Source organism: Mesoplodon bidens, assembly GCF_964165515.1.
Source record: "Mesoplodon bidens genome assembly, chromosome: 10".
NCBI lineage: Eukaryota > Metazoa > Chordata > Mammalia > Artiodactyla > Ziphiidae > Mesoplodon > Mesoplodon bidens.
In genome coordinates, this window is record NC_138172.1 from 27,260,414 (window position 1) to 27,278,466 (window position 18,053).

Sequence of the window (18,053 nt, forward strand, 5' to 3'; positions counted from 1 at the left end):
AATAGTGGACTATGTACTTTGTAAAGTGCTATGTACCAGACATCATGCCAGATACTTTACATATAAAAATAATAACAACCACAACAACTTATATGGCATTAATATGAGCCACTTTTTAAAGTGCTCATCATATATTGACTCATTTAATCCTCATTTAAAAACACTTGTGCTGTAGAAACTACTGTTATCCCCATTTTATAGATGAGAAAACTGAGGTACAAAGAGGTTGATTTGCCAAAAGAAATACGGCCACTAAGTGGCACAGAAAGGCCCCAGGCTGTGTGAGCAATTGAGTCTCTCCACTATATGCTGCCTCTCAGGATATGACTGTCTCATTTCATCCTTTCCACAACCTAGTAAATACCATTGTTATTCCCATTTTCCAGATTTGGACACGAAGGCAAAACATGCAAAGGCCCTCTCTCAGTTCCCACAGCTAGGAGGTAGCGGGGCAGGATGCGATTCACACTGGTGCCTCCTGGGAGGCTCGTGAGGGGGTCCGCCCAGGCCCAGCCTCCAGCCTCCAGCCTCACAGGGAACGTGTTACTGCCAGGTGGCTTCCTGATGTCTGTCCTGCCCTGCTCTTGCTCAGGTGTTCCTGAAGAGTGACCGCGTGGCCCGCATGGTGCAGAGTGGAGGCTGCTCCGCCAATGACTCGCGGGAGGTCTTCAAGAAGCACATCGAGAAGAGGGTGCGCAGCCTGCCCGAGATTGATGGCCTCAGCAAGGAGACCGTGCTGAGCTCCTGGATGGCCAAGTTTGATGCCATTTACCGCGGGGAAGAGGACCCCAGGAAGCAGCAGGCCCGGATGACAGCCAGCGCAGCTTCCGAGCTTATTCTGAGCAAAGAGCAACTCTACGAGATGTTCCAGAACATTCTTGGGATCAAGAAGTTCGAGCACCAGCTCTTGTACAATGCCTGCCAGGTAAGGTGTCTGTCACCTGGGCCCAGAGCTGTGAGTAAAGCAGGGCCACATGATGATTTCTGTGTGCCCTAGGCATCACTGCCTTCATGTGCATTTCTTGATAAAAAAAAAAATTTTTTTATTACGTCTTATAGCTGCATTGGTAAAAGTTGAATATAATCCAGGCTAGAATATATTCAGGTTTTTCTTCTGATTTTTAAAAGAAATTTAAATGTTTTGTGAGCTCCTAAAAATCTCATGAACCCTGGGTATTATGTGTACTGTGTCTAAGGGGTCAATTGGCCCATGTGTGGTAAGTGCCAAAAGATCAAAATGATGGTGTTTTCTTTTTTTTTTTTTTTTAAAGATTATGTGCCTTTAAAATAGGTGGTATTTACCAGTTGAAGGGCTTGTACTTCCTCAGTTGGGGAGACAGCTGGACTTAGCACCTGGTCATCAAGTGAAATTGTTTAAAACAGAAAGCTTCCAGAACACCTGAGTTTGTCATACCCATATGTTAGTCACATCTGAATTTCTGAGATGGCTAGCTGAGGCTCCACTTGGGCCCACCCCAAAAATGAACTTACATTTTCTCTGGATCACAGTTTGGGGGAGTGAAGTACCCTAGATCTTCATTGCCTGCGACCGTTTCCCCGTTACATTTCTTTATTCACCCACTATTTATTATGTGCCTACTTTGCAGTCTTTGCAGATTTTATTGAATGTTGCTTGGGAGCATTTTTAAAAGGCACAGTTGCAGCCCACAGCCCTAGATTCCAGTTCTGCATGCTCAGGGTAGGGCCCAGGAATCTGCATTTTAAACAAGCCCCCCCACTTCCTGGTAATTTTGCTGCCCTTTGCCTTTTAAGAACCATTATAAAAATTAAGCTGTGCCCTGGTTTCCCTGCACCAACTCTGCCCCTAAAGTTGGTAAAGTGAAGACACTGTAGTATATTGGCTAAGAGTTGTTCCTTGCTCAGAATCCAGCAGACCTAGGTAAATCTTAATATGGCTCCTCACTAGCTTTGGGGCCGTGGGAGTTAGTTAACCTCCTCACATATGAACTTGGGATGCAACTGTTATGAGAATCCATGTGTATAAAGCCCAGAGTAACATGGGGCACTTTATAAATGGTAGCAGTTAAAGTATATTATAGTCTACTGGAAGAGGCAAAAAGTCAACAGACAACATCACAACAGTGCCATAAATGTTTTTTTTTTGTTTTTTAATTTTTAATGTTTTAAAATTTATATTGGAGTATAGTTGATTTACAATGTTGTGTTACTTTCTGCTGTACGGCCCAGTGAATCAGTTATACATATACATATACATATATCCACTCTTTTTTAGAATCTTTTCCCGTATAGGTCATTACAGAGTATTGAGTTCCTTGTGCTATACAGTGGTCCTGATTAGTTATCTATTTTATATATAGTAGTGGGTATTTGTCAATCCCAGTCTCCCAATTTATCCCCCACCCTTCCCCCTTGGTAGTTTGTTTTCTCCGTCTGTAACTCTATTTCTGTTTTGTAAGTAAGTTCATTTGTATCCTTTTTTTAGATTCCACATATAAGTGATATCATAGGATATTTGTCTTTCTCTGTCTGACTTATCTTCACTTAGAATGAGAATCTCTAGGTCCATCCATGTTGCTGCAAATGGCATTATTTCGTTCTTTCTTATGGTTGAGTAATATTCCACTGTATATAAGTAAATGTTTAACATAAGAACTACAGGATTTTGAGGCTTCCTTATTCCTGCCTCCATGGCTACCCCCTAATCCAAGACACCCCCATCTTTTACCTGGATGACCAGTGTCTACCCAGCTGGTAACCCTGCCTCCCTTGTTGCCCCATGATAACGCACCCATCACACACCAACTCAAGTGATCTTTTAAAATTGTAAATTGGATCATGACATTTCTGTGCCTAAAACCTTCCAGGGGCATCCCATCACCCCTAGAATGATATTCCAACTTGTCATTACGGCTTGAGGAAGAACAGGAATCAGCCCCGATCATACCACTTTCCCTGCATGCTTACTCACTGGCCTTCTTTCTGTTTCTCCAACACATCAGATTGGTTCTGGGCCTTTGCATTTGCTCTTCCCTCAATTTAGAATGCTCTTTTGCCAAGACCTTTGCATGACTGGCACAGCTTAAATGTCAACTTCTCCAAGAGGTTTTCCAAGACCACCCCATCTAAAGTTCCCCCTTGCCACACACCTCATCAAGTCATTCTCTTTCCCATTCCCCTGTCCTATTTTTATCAAAGCCTTTACCACTATTTTCCATTTCTTGTTCATCTGTTTTTATCTGTTTATTATCTGTCTCACCCTCCCCGCCCATCCTTCACCAAAATGTTGGCCTCATCAGGGTGACAATTCATCTCTGCCTTATTTGCCAATATTTCCAATGCATGAAACAATTCTTGGTACAAAGTAGGTGTTCAATAAATGCCTATTGAATTAATAAATGGATGATGGCAGTTTGTCTTACCTGGTTAGTAGGGTCTTATCAACCATTGTAGCTGACCCAGAAATTTCTGGATGTTTTACTAAATAGGTATCTGTTTAGCATTTCATAATGTAATATATACATTACATTCAAAGGAATTCCTGACACCCTACTTTCTTCTCAGCCCACTTCAATTCAGAGCACTTATTGCCTACCTGAAGGTAGAGAGTTTCTGTGATGGGCCAAGAAGTATTTTGAAATTCTCAAATAAGTCTCAATATGAAATTAAATTTAATTATTATTTTTAATTAAAATGGTACTGCATCCCATGTGGCACTTGTAGAATAGGGTAAACAAGTGGCATTACCATCCATCACCACCATCTTCTCTACCATAAGAAGATGGGTTGCCATAGCTTCAAAAAGATTGACAATCACCCACCTGGGTGATAAGTATTACTCAAAATTAAAGAGTTAGTCAAGTGTTCCTAAACTTGCTAGGCATAAAGTGATTCTAGGAATTCATTTTTCTTCTTATTGCAGCAGCTAGCTTATCATGCAAATATTCTGTTCTTGCTCAGACATCAGCGTCATTGGAAAGAGTCTATGCCTATGCCATTCTTACCGTGATGGCTTTGAACTTGTTGAACAGGGCTAAGAGGCAGCACCTTATTTTGCTCTTTTCTCATAAAAAATGAATTAATTCAACGCATACTTTCAACATCTGTTCTATGAGTTAGAAAAAATATAATAATATAAAAGAATCACGTCCTCTCTCCCCAAAATAATGATTGTCCCCTTAGTTAAAAGAGAATTATAAGAAATATAAAGGGAAGTACTTCTTGGGACAGGAATACTTAAAGCATTTCTTATTATATTTTATACTCACACCTACATCTAATTATTGCTTCAGTGGTTCAACTCAGTAGAAATTAGGACAAGTAGCATATGAAGAAGAATATAACCCATAAATTAATTATAAATACATGATTATTTTTAACTTTCATGTCTTTAGTCATCTGAGTTATACAATTGTATTGAAAATACCAGAAATATGTTAAAAGAAATATAACATTGGTAATGATAATACATTACAAATGTTATAGAATTGGGTATTCTCATAACTTACTGGTGGAATAATTTATTATGGTAAATTTTCTGTAGAATAATCTGTTAATTTGCAGCAAAACCCCTTTATAATGGGCAAACCATTTAACCTGGCAGCTCTCCCTCTAGGAATTTGTTATAAGGAGATACTTAGAGATGTGTACAAGAGTATTAGGTCCAAAGATGTTCATTGCAGCATTTTGTATGACAGTGAAAAAATGGAAGCAACTTTAATTCCCAGCAGTAGGAGATTAATTACCTGGATTTTGATTTAACTGTATGAGAGAATACTCTTCAGCCAGTAAAATAGCAGAAGAAGAAAGCTTACCACATGGGGAAATGTTCATGACATATTTCTAAGTGGAAAATCAGGCTATGAACCAGAGTGTGAAGACGTAATCCCACTTTTATGGAAAAAGTAGTGGATGGGTAAAAAATAAAATCTTCACTATGCTTATCTTTACGGATAGCATTATGGTTGATTTTCATGGTTTTCATTTGTGCTTTTCGGCGTTTCCAAATTTTCTGCCTTAAGCACATAGATATTTTGTAAATAGAAACAAATAGCAAAAATCTCAACAAAGAAACTATCAAAACAATGGGATAGGGCTTCCCTGGTGGCGCAGTGGTTGAGAGTCCACCTGCCGATGCAGGGAACATGGGTTCGTGCACCGATCCGGGAGGATCCCACATGCCGTGGAGCGGCTGGGCCCGTGAGCCATGGCTGCTGAGCCTGCGCGTCCGGAGCCTGTGCTCCACTACGGGAGAGGCCACAACAGTGAGAAGCCCGCTTACCGCAAAAAAAAGAACAAAAAAAACACAATGGTATAAGAAGAAAATTATCTTCAGCATTGTATTCTAGACTTCAGCCATTAGTATACCACCTTGATGATTTTTGCCATTTCCAAGTACTACCTGTGTGATTATTTATTTAATATTCCTAATTAAGCCAACTCCTAACTCACTTTTTAAGCCTATCTTTATTCTTAGAAGTAATATACGTGAAATCACAGCTTTGGTGTACTAGATCTGTTTAAACAATAGGCATTGAAGTGCAACATAACCATTAAAATAGAAGCTCTTCGTTAGTCTGCCTCTTACTTCATCTCATGCCACCAGTGATACAGGAGACATGGCTACGGTGACCAGGGCCTTGAAATACTGACATCGGTGGGATAGATCCCTCTCACGCCATCCCTGAAAACAGTCGCAGACTGACGAGAACAGATTTCACCTGAAGTCTGTACTTCTCACACCCTGAAATCAGGTTTCAGAAATCATAGATTTACTTACTCGCTTTCTCAGAGATTACACTCAGCTCTGCGGAATTTGATCCACTTGTAGGGGCAAAGATACAGAACTGAAAATCGTATGACTTACGTTCACACCCTGCTTGTATTGGTTTTTGTTTTGTTTTATATTTTCTGGTCCTTCTCCTTACAAGACAGAGCAGTTCATAGGTGCTTCCAAATCCAGAAATACGCATGGTTCCTTGTATGCATATTGCATTTTAGGGGAAAGTGAAATCTGATTTCTGGTGCAGCTTTCTGATGGTTCCTATGATCTCTCTATGAGGTGCTGCTGGGAACCGCAGTTTTTATCTCAAATGAGAAATGACGTTTAACAAAGAGTGATTCTATCACTTAGCATATCAGCTGTCTGTTATAACATGAACCATGTCTATCAATCCATTTTTTAAAAAGGAAGCTTAATAAATGTCTCCATATTTACTCATAGAATTTTTTTTTTTTTTTTGCGGTACACGGGCCTCTCACTGTTGTGGCCTCACCCGTTTCGGAGCACAGGCTCCAGACACGCAGGCTCAGCGGCCATGGCTCATGGGTGCAGTCACTCCACGGCATGTGGGATCTTCCTGGACCGGGGCACAAACCCGTGTCCCCTGCATCGGCAGGTGGGCTCTCAACCACTGCGCCACCAGGGAAGCCCCTACTCATAGAATTTTTAAAAGTAGATTGTGTTTGTTTGAGATTGCATGGGTCTGTCTCTTAGAAGAGTTTGCTCATACTCAACTTAACCATTATAAAATCATTGGAAACCCTTATTATGAAATCAGTGTTGTTTTTATTTTCCTAAACTCTTGAGGGGAAGCAGTCAGTTATGTAGCTATTTGAGCATTTGAGTTGAATTCTAAACCTAACTCAAAAAATGTAGGATAACCTCTTTGAGAATGGGTGTTATCATCTGAGAAATGAGACTAATATAGACCTGCTTTCCATTTTCATAAAATGCAAAGATGATGATGATATATTTTAAAAGTTTAAAGAATGCAAAGCACTGTTTTTCCTCATTCCTTTAGTAGCCTCCACATCTGGAGTTGACTTAATGACCAGTTAGGTGTACCAGATGTCTGCAACTTCCTACCCCCTCTTCTTAATTTTATGAGTTATCCTTAATTGCTTTGTTCTGAAATGCATGGGCATTTCCCCTTGAAAAACACCTCTGAGATGTTTTCATTTTCATATATTTTTAAATGAAGATAAATCCTTCTTAGGGAAGCAACCCAGCTAATTTTCAAGGGGATATGGATGAGTACAAGCTAAGAAAGTTAGTTGTTTCTTCATGTTTCAGTTCTGCTTTCTGAGAACAGCATTTCTGGTTGTGACCTTACTGATCTTACCTGTAGCTCCTGGAAACATCAGTAGTATGACCCTAACCTTCTCCTCAGACATCATTTGTGTCTCCTGGGCAGCAGGGATAACATACACACTCTTAACTAATTGAAGATGACAGTATTCTCTTCATTTATCTTCTCTCAATTTCTAGAGATTTTTCACATAATCCAGAAGACTTGACTGGAGGCACATGGAATATAATTTCCCAATCTATAAACATCTTCGCATTTTCAATATTAAATTCCCCACCATTACTGAATTACTAACTTTCTTAACATTTCCTTTCCTATCCTCCAATCCGTCCTTGATGTGCCTTTGATGGTGTGGTTATCTTATTACAGGGCTCTCTTCCTTGGACTTGATTAACCCTTGGCAGCTTTTCAGTTTATTAGACTGAGGAGAAACCTCAAATTAACAGCTTTCAGCTGTGACCCAGATTACTGGGTTGTATCTATACCTCATTATAGAGTCTTTCATCTCTATAGAAGTGCATATCTTTTTCCTAATCCAGAAGTTTCCAGAAGATCTGTTGTCTCAGAATTTGCTTCATGGTCAGGCTGTATTTCTTAATCACTTTTCCTGGCCCTCTGGCAGTAATACAGTTCTTTGTACCTAATGGTCTTTCAACAAATATCTATTGAAGAAGTGTTTTAAAATCTGAGGGGGTGGACATGGCAGTCTAGTATTAAACACTTTTATTTAGCAACATACTTTCATTATTCATAAATTCATTCAACAGATGTTTTAAGTACCTGCTGTGCACTAACCACCACGTGTCAGATACAGGGTTAAAGCCTAAACTTTACTATTTTCTCATAGACAAGCCCATGTTCTACCTCCTGGCTGTCTTCCTCCTTGCTCACCACAAAACACCTCCCAATGACTTTTATAGCTTTTGCCTGCTCAGAGTATTGTATTTGTTGTCATTGTATTGCTATGTAAAAATTACCACAAACTTAGTGGCTTAAGAGAATACCCTTGTATTATATCACAGTTTTCATAGATCAGAAGTCTAGCATTACTTAGCTGGGTTCTCTGCTCAGGGACTCATAAGGCTGGAATTCAGGATCTGACTGGGCTGTGTTCTCATCTGTAGCCACAACAGAGAAGGATCCATTTCCCTGATCCCTCATCTTGTTGATGCATCTCATATCCTTGCAGCTGTAGGAGTCTTCCCAGCCAGCAACAGAGAGAGAGAACATCTCTGGTGCTTCAAGTCTCTGATTTCTAGACCCTCTTTTAAAAGAGGGTCTTACTCACCTGATTAAGTTGGTCCCATCCCGGATAATCATCCTTTTCTATTAAAGTCAACCAATTAAGGACTTAAATTGCATCTGCAAAATCTCTTCACTCTTGTCATATATTATTGATTAGAAGCAACTCATAGAGTCGCCCACCCTCAAGGGGAGGTGAATAGGGTGTGACTCACTGGGGATCATCCTAGGGTTTTGGCCACAAGTGCTTTTCCCCCATCCCAGTGTTCTTCTTAGAACTCCTTCCAGTATCAATTTAAATGTAACCTTTTAAGAGAAGCCCTCCCTTATCATTCTGCCTAAAATAGGCTTCTCCTTGTTTTGGGTTTATTTGTTTTTTTTTTCTGTAACAGTCCTTGTTTATTACCATCATAAAAACTTCACACAGTCTGAAATTACCTTGCATACTATTTGTTCTCTTATTGTCTGTCTCCCCCTCTTGATTATCTCTTTAAGAGCAAGGGCCATGTCTGTTGCATTCACCACTATGCGACCAATACTTATCACAATCCTAGGCACACAATAGATGTTCAACTAAATACTGACTAAATTAGTAAATGCAGAGGCCAAGGCATTAATGGTCTCCTGAGGCTTAAATGCCCACATTCCACAAAGGTGTGTGTTTGGTCGTTTGTTTCTCTTGAGTCAAAGTGCAGCAATGGAGCAGGCATGTCAATCTGAGACCTAAATCAACCTGCTGATTCTCTTATTTTATAGTGTGGATTTCACCTGAGGTTCACAGTATGTCTCTAGCCATAAACTTCCTCTCTGGTCACAGCCTGTCTCTCACATCACAAGGCTGGAGGAAGAGGTACAGAAGTTAAATCTTGTCTTTCCAAAGTCACGTGCTGCCTCTAACAGTCATTAGATATTTGATGGACTGCTGGTTTTCAATGGCTTTGCTTGCCAGATGTACTTTAATTTCAGCATTCTTGAGATAAGGAACGAGATCAAGATGTATCCACCACATGAGCATGTTCTACTCTGTTAGCAGGAGCAAAATTAGAGGGAATTAAAGATGTGGAGGGCACAGGGCCAGAGAGCAATATTTAATTTCCCAGAGCAACAATTTTCTGATGACCCCATCATGACTTTTCATCTTACTTCTCTATCAGTTTTTCCTAGAACACATGGCTAGATATTTCTGTCTAACTGTACCTATTATGGAGAGACAGACTGCAATGGAAAGTTGAAATTGAGAGGCAGTGGGAATTGGGTATTTTCTATGCAGGCTTTGAAACTGCTGTAGACATTTTAGAAAGCTCTTCCCTTTGTTGCCAAAATGGAATTATAAATATACTCTTTTATTTGAAGTCCTTTTATAAGCCTTGAACCACAGAATTGTAATCAGAGGTGTGCTTTCAGAAAAGGACATACAGAAATAGTATTTTCTACTTTTGCCACCGCTCACCCAATGATGGAAGCTATTATAAACCATATAACACAACTATGCACAGGGAGACATCTGACAAGCCTTCTGACATACTTCACCAACCCAGACCCCTCATGCTCATTATTTGACTTTACCTTCTTCTTCTTCAATGATTCAGACTTACAATTAGCAGAAACTTGGGTAATAGAGGGTAGTGCACTGGTTAATTTTGTTGTTAACCTCTTTTGTTTTAACCCTTTCTGAAAGTATGCATAAAATATCACAGTTCTCTTTCCTGCCCAGCTTGTGAGTGATTCTTCATGTCTATCATGGTGGACTTTTATTCAGGGGAGGCCTCCCATCTATGTCCTGACCTCCAGTTTGAACAGTAATAATGCCTACCAGATATGAAGTCTTGACCACGTGCCAGGCACTAAGCCTAGTACTTTACATATATTATCATATTTAATCCTCATAATAAGCCTGTAAGGTAGATAATTTTACCCACATTTTAATAAGCAATCTAAAAAAGAGAGAAAGAAGGTAAACAATTTTTCCAAGGTCAAACAGCCAGTCAGCAGCAAAATCAGTATTTGAACTCAAGGTTATATGACTTTAAAATCATCTCTTTCACATAATTGCTGAAAATAGTGGCAATTTTCCATTGACATAGAAGGTTCTGGATAGTAAGTAGTAAGTTTATTGGTCCTGCCTGTATTCTAGGAAGACAGGTATGTGTGTGTTGTATTCAATCTTTTAGGAGTCTCTTTTTATATAGCCTGTTCTTTTTTTCTTTTTCAGGTTTTTTTTAACATCTTTATTGGAGTATAATTGCTTTACAATGTTGTATTAGTTTCTGCTGTAAAACAAAGTGAATCAGCTAAACGTATACATATATCCCGTATCTCCTCTCTCTTGAGCCTCCCTCCCACCCCCTCATCCCACCCCCCCATCCCACCCCTCTAGGTGGTCACAAAGAACCAAGCTGATCTCCCTGTGCTATGCGGCTGCTTCCCACTAGCTATCTGTTTTACGTTTGGTAGTGTATATATGTCCACGCCACTCTCTCACTTGGTCCCAGTTTCCCCTTCCCCCTCCCCGTGTCCTCAAGTCCATTGTCTAGTAGGTCTGTGTCTTTATTCCTGCCCTGCCACTAGGTTCATCAGTACCTTTTTTTTTAATTCCATATGTGTGCGTTAGCATACGGTATTTGTTTTTCTCTTTCTGACTTACTTCATTCTGTATGACAGACTCTATGTCCATCCACCTCATTATAAATAACTCAATTTCGTTCCTTTTTATGGCTGAGTAGTATTCCGTTGTATATGTGTGCCATCTGTTGATGGACATTTAGGTTGTTTCCATGTCCTGGCTATTGTAAATAGTGCTGCAATGAACATTGTTTTACATCTATCTTTTTGAATTATGGTTTTCTCAGGGTATATGCCCAGTAGTGGGATTGATGGGTCATATGGTAGTTCTATTTTCAGTTTCTTAAGGAACCTCCATACTGTTCTCCATAGTGACTGTATCAATTTACATTCCCACCAACAGTGCAGGAGGGTCCCCTTTTCTCCACACCCTCTCCAGCATTTATTGTTTCTAGATTTTTTGATGATGGCCATTCTGTCTGGTATGAGATGATACCTCATTGTAGTTTTGATTTACATTTCTCTAATGATTAGTGATGTTGAGCATTCTTTCATGTGTTTGTTGGCAATCTGTATATCTTCTTTGGAGAAATGTCTTTGTAGGTCTTCCACCCATTTTTGGATTGGGTTGTTTGTTTTTTTGATATTGAGCTGCATGAGCTGCTTGTCAATTTTGGAGATTAATCCTTTGTCAGTTGCTTCATTTGCAAATATTTTCTCCCATTCTGAGGGTTGTCTTTTCTTCTTGTTTATGGTTTCCTTTGCTGTGTAAAAGCTTTTAAGTTTCATTAGGTCCCATTTGTTTATTTTTGTTTTTATTTCCATTTCTCTAGGAGGTGGGTCAAAAGGATCTTGCTGTGATTTATGTCATAGAATGTTCTGCCTATGTTTTCCTCTAAGAGTTTTATAGTGTCTGGCCTTAGATTTAGGTCTTTAATCCATTTTGAGTTTATTTTTGTTACGGTGTTAGGGAGTGTTCTAATTTCACTCTTTTACATGTAGCTGTCCAGTTTTCCTAGCACCACTTGTTGAAGAGGCTGTCTGTTCTCCATTGTATATTCGTGCCTCCTTTGTCCAGGATAAGGCAACCATATGTGCATGGGTTTATCTCTGTAGCCTGTTCTTTTCTCCCTAAAATTTGTTGGAGGAAAAGAAAGGTCAGCTGAGGCTCGGTTCTGTGTATTTTCTTTTCTCTTTTTAAAAAATGTTTATTGGAGTATAGTTGATTTACAATGTTGTGTTAGTTTCAGGTGTACAGCAAAGTGAAGCAGTTATACATATACATATATCTATTCTTTTTTAGATTCTTTTCCCATATAGGTCATTACAGAGTATTGAGTAGAGTTCCCTGTGCTATGTAGTAGGTCCTTATTAGTTATCTATTTTATGTATAATAGTGTGTATATGTCAATCCCAATCTCCCAATTTATCCCTCCCCCCTGCTTACCCCCTGGTAACCATAGTTTGTTTTCTACATCTGTAACTCTGTGTATTATATTTTCTAATTACGATTTTAGTGGATTTGTCTGACCGATGAAGTTTATGCTTGCTTCACTCATCTAGGTTCTGCTGTGTCAGTACAAGTGTTTCCTGATTTCATTTTTGAAAACATACTTTAAGCCCCACAGTGTTCAGCAGATAGTGAAAAACAGGAAGTGCTTGTCTTTCTTGTCTTGTCCTTGCTAGTGCATGATCGAGCCAATTGGATGACTTGAAAACGACTGCTTTGTGTCTTGCGTCATGAGTGTCTTCCTGTCAGGGCCCAGTGACCCCAGAATTAGAACAAAGTTGTTCTTTGAAGAAAGAACACCCACAGAAGCGTGCATGAACATTCACATTACAAAGGTGTTAAATGAAGAATTAAACCAGGGGTTGGTAAATATTTTAGGCTTTGTGGGCTCTGCAGCCTGTGTAGCAACTACTTAAATCTGTCATTGTAGCAAAAGCAGCCATGGACAATATGCAAAGGAGTGGGCATGGCTGTCTGTCTTCCAGTAAAACTACTGGCAGCTGGTGGGTTTGACTCAAGGGCTGCAGTTTGTCAAACCCTGAGTTAAATAATATATCACATCATAACAGAAAGAATTCTTTAGTTTCCACAAAGTGGCCCTATGAATATGAGATGTAGCTTTTCAACCCAAAAGGTTTTAACATAAAACTTAGCCTGGCAATTCTGTGAACAGTGATAAGTAATGGTGGTTTACAGTGTTGGAACTGAAGACAGTCATTACATAACAGAGAAGTCAAGTGTGTTCTGTCAGATTCTTAATATACTAGACTCATCACAGTCTTTTTTTCTTTTTGATTGGTTCATTTTATAAGAGAAAAGTACATTTTAATAAAGAAAGAAGTCAATGGTGAATTTACCTCACCACTGTACGTCTTGGACAAGTCACTTCCTTAAGCACTAGTGTGTTTCTCTGTAGAATGAAAATAACAACAGAATGCGCTTTACTGCATTTATTGTGATGCCGTGATAAGTTAATGAATAAATCACTTAGCACCATGCTTGGTATACACACATTTTTAAACTATCATTATTTGTTATCATAATTTATTATTACTGCCACTTGAGCCAAGATTTTGTCCATCATTATGGTTGGTCTTTATAGAATTTCACAGCTAAAACTTTCAGCATAGTTATAATTTAACTCTAGTATTGGACAGAAAGTAAACATTGAACAACATGGGTTGAAAAAATAGCACTCTAAAGTTAGAAATTTGGGGTTGCTTTTTCACTCTGCTACTTTGTGTTCATGAACCAGGCACTTAACCTCTCTGAGCCTCACCTTTTGCATAAATAAAATGAGAATAATGATAGTACCCACCTAGTAAGATGGTTGGTGCTACTTATTATTAGCCACCATTAATGAATCTAATTTCTGTGTCTTAGGAAAGTTCCATTCTGTTGAATAATGATGTTTAGGATTGGGCTGGTTCTCTGAAATCAGTTCTTGAAATCAAACAATCAAATCACGTTAAGGAAAAATCTGAAGAAGCATAACACATCATCCTTGCCTTCAAGAAGTATACAGTGTAGTTAAGGAACAAAACTAATATGCAAGCAAAATCCATCCACAATACAAAGTCATTATGTGACAAAGTAGTCAATTGTAATGTATAGAAGCAGCATGATATGGTAGAGATATGTTTATAGACACATCCGGGTATGAATCAGGCTCAGTTACTTATTATTATCTATTTAGCGTTTAGCAATTTCATTAACATCTCTATACAGCAAGGTTGTTAATAGCCACCAGGTAGAAATAAGAGCCTGCCACATGCTAGAGATTCAGTAAACAGTAGCCTGAGTTGGTCACGGTAGTTAACGGCAGTGGTGATATACGGCAGTGGAGGTGCTGGCAAAGGGATGTAAGCTTCAACAGCTGCAGGACTTTGGAGATCTCAGATAACAATGGGATTTGATTGGTCAGGAGCCACTTGATAGAGGAGGTACTAGTTGGGTTGGGTTTGAATGGTCAGGATATGGTTTAGGCTGAATGAAGAGAGATTATCTGAGATGTCTATTACCCTTTTTTGTCCAGTGAGAGACCAGAGAAGAGAAGAAATTGTATCATAAAGATAACATGGCTGATTAAATAATTAGACCCAATTCCTCATTCACCTGTATTTAGAATGAAATGTCCTGCCATTCTTTATGGGTTTAAGTAAATTTATACACCTCTTAACTTTGGGCCCAGCCATCACATTTGCTTTGTCAATAGGCTGTCATCAGGGTTGAAAAGCAGAGGATTTGAAATATGCTTATATATGTGGTTTTGCTGCCATTGCATTTTGGTCATCTCCCAAGAGAAGAGTATGCCTCAGGTTCACTCCTGAACACACCTTCAGCCTGGGCTTTAGAATCGGGTTGGCCAAAAGGTTCGTTCGGTTTTTTCCGTGAGATGGCTCTCGTAGCACTTAGTTGTCTTTAACTTCCTTCGAAACAATTCTGTTAGATTGTATTGTGACAGCTGTCATATCAGTGTGCCTTTAAAAAAAGACATCAAAATTGGTGAATTTTTGTGTAGTCATTTTAATATTGAAGGTGGAAGGAAGAAAAGCAACGTTATCAGCATATTATGCTTTATTATTTCAAGAAAGGTAAAAACGCAACCGAAACGCACAAAAAGATGTGTGCAGTGTATGGAGAAGGTGCTGTGACTGATTAAATATGTCAAAAGTGGTTTGTGAAGTTTCATGCTGGAGATTTCTCAGTGGACGATGCTCCATGGTTGGGTAGATCAGTTGAAGTTGATAGCAACCAAATTGACATTAATTGAGAACAGTCAACATTATACCACACAGAAGATAGCCCACCTACTCAAAATATCCAAATCAAGTGTCAAAAATCATTTGCACCAGCTTGGTTATGTGAATCTCTATGATGTTTGGGTTCCCCATAAGTTAAGTGAAAAAAACCTTCTTGACTGTATTTCTGCTTGTGATTCACTATTTAAACATAATGAAAACGTTCTGTTTTTACAACAAATTGTGACAGGCGATGAAAAGTAGATATTATACAATAATGTGGAATGGAAGAGATCGTGGGGCAAGCGAAATGAACCACCACCAACCACACCAAAGGCCGGTCTTCATCCAAAGAAGGTGATGTTGTGTATATGGTGGGATTGGAGGGGAATCCTCTATGATGAGCTTTTTCCAGAAAACCAAACGATTAATTCCAACGAGTACTGCTCCCAATTAGACCAACTGAAGGCAGCACTCATGAAAAGCGTCCAGAATGAGTCAACAGAAAATGCATAATCTTCCATCAGGATAATACAAGACCACATGTTTCTTTAATGACCAGGCAAAAACTGTTACAGCTTCGCTGGGATGTTCTGATTCATCCGCCTTATTTACCAGAAATTGCAACTTCAGATTTCCTTTTATTTAGGTCTTTACAAGCTTCTCTTAATGGAAAAAAAATCAATTCCCTGGAAGACTGTAAAAGGCACCTGGAACAGTTCTTTGCTCAAGAAAATAAAAAGTTTTGTGAAGATGGAATTATGAAGTTGCCTGAAAAATGACAGAAGGTAGTGGAACAAAAGGGTGAATACATTGTTCAATCAAGTTCTTGGTGAAAATGAAAAACGTATCTTTTATTTTTACTTAAAAACCAAAAGCACTTTTTGGCCAATCCAATATAATACACATGGAACAGAGCTGAACTGAACTGAACCCACAGTGTAGAACCAAGCCCAGCCAACTCTAAGTCTAAAGCGACCCACAGTCTAAAGCTTATAGCCAAGCCTAGTCTAGATCAGAACCCCAGGCCAGCTCACAGACTCATGAACACAACAACCAACGTTGATTTGTGTAAGTTACTGAGTTTGGGAGTGATTTGTCATGCAACATTATCGTGGCGATAGCTGACTAACACAAACAACATTTGAAATAAGTATACATTATAAGTAGTAGATCACTAGTAAGATACGCTATATACTGTAAAACTGCATCTTGTAAATCCTCAGGTATAGTGGGGTTCTATATTAACTACTAATTTTTCTTCACTATTTCAACTGCTTAATCCAGAATCTCCTCTTTTGCCCCTCTCATTTTCTATTTTTGACCTGAGTTGAACTTTTCAAAACTTTACTGATGTGCTGGCTTCCTGGTGTCAATGTTAATGTGCTAACTTTAAAAGCTCCTTCTATGAAACAGGAAAGATAGGTTGGCTGGGGGTATATAGTTGAGAAATAAAACTGTGTCATTTTACTCATTATCCAAGAGTGAGAGTAGAGTCTGAATAGTTCTGGAAACTGGACAAGTGAACAGGATGTCTGAAATCCCCCTTTATTAAAGAGGCCAAGGCAAGTTAATAAGGATTGATAGAGATCTGCACAGTCCTTGTCCTTTTTAAAAAAATTTATTTATCTTTAGTTATTTATTTTTGGCTGTGTTGGGTCTTCGTTGCTGTGCATGGGCTTTCTCTAGTTGCAGGGAGCGGGGGCTACTCTTCGTTGCGGTGCGCGGGCTTCTCATTGTGGTGGCTTCTCTTGTTGCAGAGCACGGCCTCTAGGCCCTTAGGCTTCATTAGTTGTGGCATGAGGGCTCAGTAGTTGTGGCTCACGGGCTCTAGAGCACAAGCTCAGTAGTTGTGGTGCACGGGCTTAGTTGCTCTGCGGCATGTGGGATCTTCCTGGACCAGGGCTCGAACCCGTGTCCCCTGCATTGGCCAGGCAGATTCTTAACCACTGTGCCACCAGGGAAGTCCCCAGCCCTTGTCTTTTAAGGGGTGTATTTATTTTACTGTTGCCAGGATGCCTGTATCCGTTGCCGATTGCTGCGTAACAGCTCTCAAACTCAGTGGCTTAAAAGAGTGAGCATTTATTATTGCTCACAAGTCTACAAATGAGCTGCGTGGCTTCTCTGGTCTTGGGCTCACTTAGGTATTTATTGTCAACTGTGGGTCTGGTGGGAAGTTTTGTTCTCTTTGGGTATGAGTCGACCATAGATGGATTAGGATGACTTTGGCTGGGATGACTTGGTTCTCCTCCATGAGGTCCCACTCCCTGGACTTCTTCACGTGACTGCTAGACAGGGTACCAAGCGAGAGGACAGAAGAGCGCAAAGCCTCTGGAAGTCTTGGTTCAGGGCTGTCACACTGTCACTTCTCTTAGCTAAAGTAAGTCACAAGTTCAGCCAAGATTCAAGAAGAGGAGAAACAGACTCCATCTCTTGATGGGAGGAGCTGCAAAGTCGCATTCCAGATGGTGTGGCTACAATCAGAGTGAAGGGTCGTGGCCACCTTTGAATCTGCCACAGCTATTGTTGGCATCACTGTTACTAACACGCCCTAGTATTCAACTGTTTAAACCAGTATATGTGCAACATACTTTACCCATTTCTTTTAATGAATACAATAATAATATTTTATTGCTATAGTAAAAATAAATACCATATGTAATAGGAAATTAAGCCCGAAGGTCCTTGACCTCTACTATTGAAATGTGAAGCAAAAATTTTAAATGCAGAAGTATTTTTGTTCTCAGGAAACTATTAACAAGTGTAGAAAGATAAGTTTGAAAATGCTTTCAGTTAGCAGTTGGGGTCGTCATCAGCTTTTTATTATTATTTCAAATGCCTTTCCGAGAAGAGGACATATTTTCCCTTCCTGATCCTTTTGTCACTGAGAAGTATTAGTTGCTTCATGATGTTGCTCTGAGATAAATA

General features: G+C 39.4%; 1 protein-coding gene across 11 annotated transcripts in view; it reads left to right on the forward strand.

Moving 5' to 3' along the window:
- The window catches only part of CADPS (calcium dependent secretion activator), a 478,170-nt gene that overhangs the window by 114,220 nt on the left and 345,897 nt on the right, over window positions 1-18,053 (forward strand). For all 11 annotated transcript variants that reach the window (XM_081245095.1, XM_081245093.1, XM_081245090.1 and 8 more), the window contains exon 3: window positions 593-925. In XM_081245095.1, coding sequence (XP_081101221.1) covers window positions 593-925 — 333 coding nt within the window. The remainder of the gene's footprint in view (window positions 1-592; window positions 926-18,053) is intronic.